This window comes from Cuculus canorus, chromosome 4 (assembly GCF_017976375.1).
Source record: "Cuculus canorus isolate bCucCan1 chromosome 4, bCucCan1.pri, whole genome shotgun sequence".
NCBI lineage: Eukaryota > Metazoa > Chordata > Aves > Cuculiformes > Cuculidae > Cuculus > Cuculus canorus.
The window spans coordinates 50,540,941-50,544,663 of NC_071404.1; the positions used below are offsets into that span (position 1 = coordinate 50,540,941).

The 3,723-nt window shown below is 66.4% G+C and overlaps 1 protein-coding gene across 1 annotated transcript; it reads left to right on the forward strand.

The window, feature by feature from the left end:
• The first annotated feature begins 1,662 nt into the window (after positions 1–1,662).
• On the forward strand, positions 1,663–3,182 carry ATOH1 (atonal bHLH transcription factor 1). Its single transcript, XM_054065900.1, has one exon. It carries the CDS (start codon positions 1,663–1,665, stop codon positions 2,461–2,463), a length of 801 nt encoding a protein of 266 aa, XP_053921875.1. The 3' UTR covers positions 2,464–3,182.
• Positions 3,183–3,723: the final 541 nt, after the last annotated feature.

Genomic DNA, 3,723 nt, shown 5'->3' on the forward strand with positions numbered 1-3,723 from the left:
GCTTCCCGCACCTCCCCGACACTGAACACGCAAAAGTCGAGGGCACACAGCAGGAAACCCCACGGCTGGAGCCCTGCCGAGCGCCGCTGCGGGGTGAAGGTGTGGGTGCGGGGTGAAGGTGTGGGTGTGAGGTGCGGGTGCAGATGAGGAGTGCAAGGTGTGGGTGCGGGGTACAAGTGCGGGAGCGGGATGCTGCTGCAGATGAGGTCTGCGAGGTGCAGGGTGAGGTTGTGAGGTGCGGGTGAGGAGTGCGGTTGTGGGGTGCAGTGTGCGGATGAGGGGTGCGAGGTGAGGGTGCGGGTGTAGGGTGCAGGATACGGATGAGGGGTGCAGGGTGTGCGTGAGGAGTGTGGGGTGCGGGCTACAGGTGCAGGTGCGGATGAAGGGTGCAAGGTGTGGGTGCGGATGTGGGGTGCAGGTGCAGAATGCGAATGCAAATGAGTGGTGCGAGGTGCTGGTGCAGGATGGGGGGTGTGGGTGCAGAGTGATGGTGTGGGTGAGGAGTGTGGGTTCAAGTGTGAGTGCAGGGAGCAGGGTGCGGCGTACAGGTGCGGAGTGCAAGCGTGAGTTGCGGGTGTGGATGAGGGGGCCAGGTGTAGGGTGAGGGGGGCAGGTGCAAGTGCAGGATTTGGGGTGCAGGGTGCGGGTGGAGGTGCGAAGTGCAGCTGAAGGATGCGAGTGTGGGTGCGGGTGCAGGGTGCGAGGTGTGTCATTCGGGTGTGGGTTGTGGGTGCAGGGTGCAGGTGCAGGGTGCCAAGGTGTGGTGAGGGGTACGGGGTGGGCTGTGGGGTGCGGGGTGCAGGGTGCGAGGTGTTGCATTCGGGTGTGGGTTGTGGGTGCAGGCTGCAGGGTGCAGGTGCGGGGTGCCAAGGTGTGGTGAGGGGTACGGGGTGGGCTGTGGGGTGCGGGGTGCAAGATGCAGATGCGGGGTGTGGGTGCAGGGTGATGGTGCGGGTGTGGGTGCGGGTGCGGGGAGCAGGCTGCGGATGCGCGGTACAGGTGCGGAGCGCGGGTGCGAGTTGCGGGGTACGAGTGAGGGCGCGGCGAGCACTCCGTGCGGCGGCGGCGGCAGCGAGAGCCGGGCGGGCTCTGGGGAAGGAATCGGACCGGTCCCGCGCCGGGGACTCCGCGGTGCCGCCGGGCGCCGCTCCGCGATGAACCACGCGCTGCCCCTCCCCGCTCCCCTCTCCGCGCGCGCGGGGCGTCCGCCAGGCGCGCGCCTCCCCGGGCGGGGCGGGGCCGGACCGCGCGTGCCGCCGGCCCCGTCTGCACCCCCCCCCACTCCCCGCCCCCGCCTTCGTCTCAACACACACACACACACACACACACACACCCCCCTTCCCTCCCTCCGCCGCTCCCCGCGCCCCATTGGTTCCCCGCACGCGCCGGGGCCCCCCGCGCGCGCGCGCGCCATTGGCCGCGCCGACACGCGACCGGCGCGAGTGGAGGGGAGGGGGTGGGAGGGGTGGGGCGCGAGGGAGGAGGTGTGTGGGGCGGGGGGAGTTCGGGGCGGGGGGGGGAGGGGGGGGGGACCCCGGCGCGTGCCGCTGCTTAAAGGGGGGCGCGGCGCCCGGGCCGACACCGGAGACGTCGGGGCGCCACGCGCGAGGCAGGTGCCCCTCCCTCCCATGGGCGAGCGGCTCCCGCGCTGAGCAGAGAGCCATGAGCCTGCCGCGCGCGGCGTGGCCCGAGGGCGGGCGCGAGCCGGAGCCTCCGCTGGGGCCGCCGGGCGGCTGCGGGTTCGCCCCGGGCTGGCTCGGCGTGTGCTGCGCCGCGCGCCTGCCCGCCGCCTCGCCGCGATACCTGCTGCCCGGCGAGGAGGAGGAGGACGACGACGAGGAGGAGAGGGGCAGCGCGTCGCGGGGCGGCGGCGGGGCGCGGGGCGGTGGCCGGGCGCGGGGCGGCGGCGGGGCGCAGGTGAGCGGCGTGCAGAAGCAGCGGCGGCTGGCGGCCAACGCGCGGGAGCGGCGGCGGATGCACGGGCTGAACCATGCGTTCGACCAGCTGCGCAACGTCATCCCTTCGTTCAACAACGACAAGAAGCTCTCCAAGTACGAGACGCTGCAGATGGCGCAGATCTACATCAGCGCCCTGGCCGAGCTGCTGCACGGCCCCGACGCCGCCGAAGCCCCCGGTAAAACCGAGCACCGCGGGGCCGCCTCCGCCTTCGAGCCGCCCTGCGCAGCCCCGGGGCCGCCGCCGGGACCGCCCCCGCCGCAGCCCGGCCCGCCGAGAGCCTCCCCCCCCGGGCACGGCAGGACTCGCTTCGCCCCGCCGCCCGTGCCGCTCGACCCGCTGCGCTTCCCGTCCTTCGCGGGGCAGAGAGCGCCTTCCCCCGCCCTGTTGGTGCCGCAGCCCGGGCAGCCGCCGCAGGAGAGGAGCAAAACGTCGCCCCGGTCCCACAGGAGCGACGGGGAGTTCTCGCCCCGCTCCCACTACAGCGACTCGGACGAGGCCAGCTAGGGCGGGGGGCGCCGTCCCCAGCGCCCCTCGGAGCACGGACTCGGGTCCCCTCGGTCGCCTTTGAAATCCGCCCCCTTTTCGCCCACCCCCGGCGATTCCCGGGTTTGCCCGGGGAATGGCTGTTAGCGGGGCACTGCGCCCTCCCCGTCTGTCAGGGTCGGTTGGGGGCTTTTATTATGATTATTTCCTTTTATAGTGACCACTGTTAAAGTTTCTTTTGCCTAGAAGTCGTTGTTCCCTCCTGCCAACACGCCACCTCGCAGCGCGGAGCCGCTGACACCGATCCGATCCTGCCCTGGGTCGTATTGCCGTGTGAAAAAAAGAAAAAAAAAAAATCACACACACAAATGTAAATAACGCACCGTCTGGTCCTGTAAATAGCGGAGAGCAGGTGGATTTTCCTTAGCGCACCATATCGGCGTCTTTGGGGGGGAAAACTTGGCGCAAGCACTTTATCAGCGGCTGGAGATGCGGTTTCAAGAGGAAAGCTACTGAATAACTGCCAATTGGGGACCGATATTTAATTAAGCCACTTAATCCTAACGCGCTCTTAAAAAGGAAAACAGTTTTGTCGTGTCAAACTTTTATGTCCGTTTTAATTTGCTTTTGTGATAATAGGAAACGTATTTATTATGGAGTGTTTGCAACTATATCTGCTTCTTTTTATTTTAAGAAAACCAACTTTTCTACCACGAGAATCGTTTTATTTTTATTTTAGCAAAGCCAGCTGCCATTGGTTTATGTATTTTAATTTTAATTTTTTTTTTGAGATCGAATAAAAGTGGGAAAAAGCAAAACCAAACAAAAACAGCCTGAAAAAGCGGTCGGGTTTAGCTTTTCTCCTCGCACGCCACGAGGTCTCAAAACCTGGCGGCAGAAAGTGAGGGGGCAGCCCCGAGGGGGGCTCTGCTCCCTGCAGAGGGACAGCCTGGGGCCGAGGTGGGGGGGTGGATCTGTGCCCCGCCTGGGTCAGGATCGGCTCCCATCTCCATCCCGCCGTTCCCAGCTGAGCCGGGGTAATTGCAACAAGTGCTTGGCGCTGCTCGGCAGCCACGTGTCCCCGTCGACGCTACTCGAGTCACATCTTCCTTTCCCCACTCCCGGTCAGGGACAGGAGCGGGTGTTCCCACAGAGTGTTGTCTGTCTCGGGGATGGGGGGGAAGAGGTGTAAGTGGAAAGGGCTGGAAGCGGATGGGGAGAACCGGAGGGGTCTGGGGAACAGGAGAGCAGCGCGGGTGTCCGGAGGAGCAGGGCGTGGGG

Coding starts and splice junctions, on each gene's coding strand:
- ATOH1 (XM_054065900.1), top strand. CDS start 1,663: ATGAGCCTGCCGCGCGCGGCGTGGCCCGAGGGCGGGCGCGAGCCGGAG.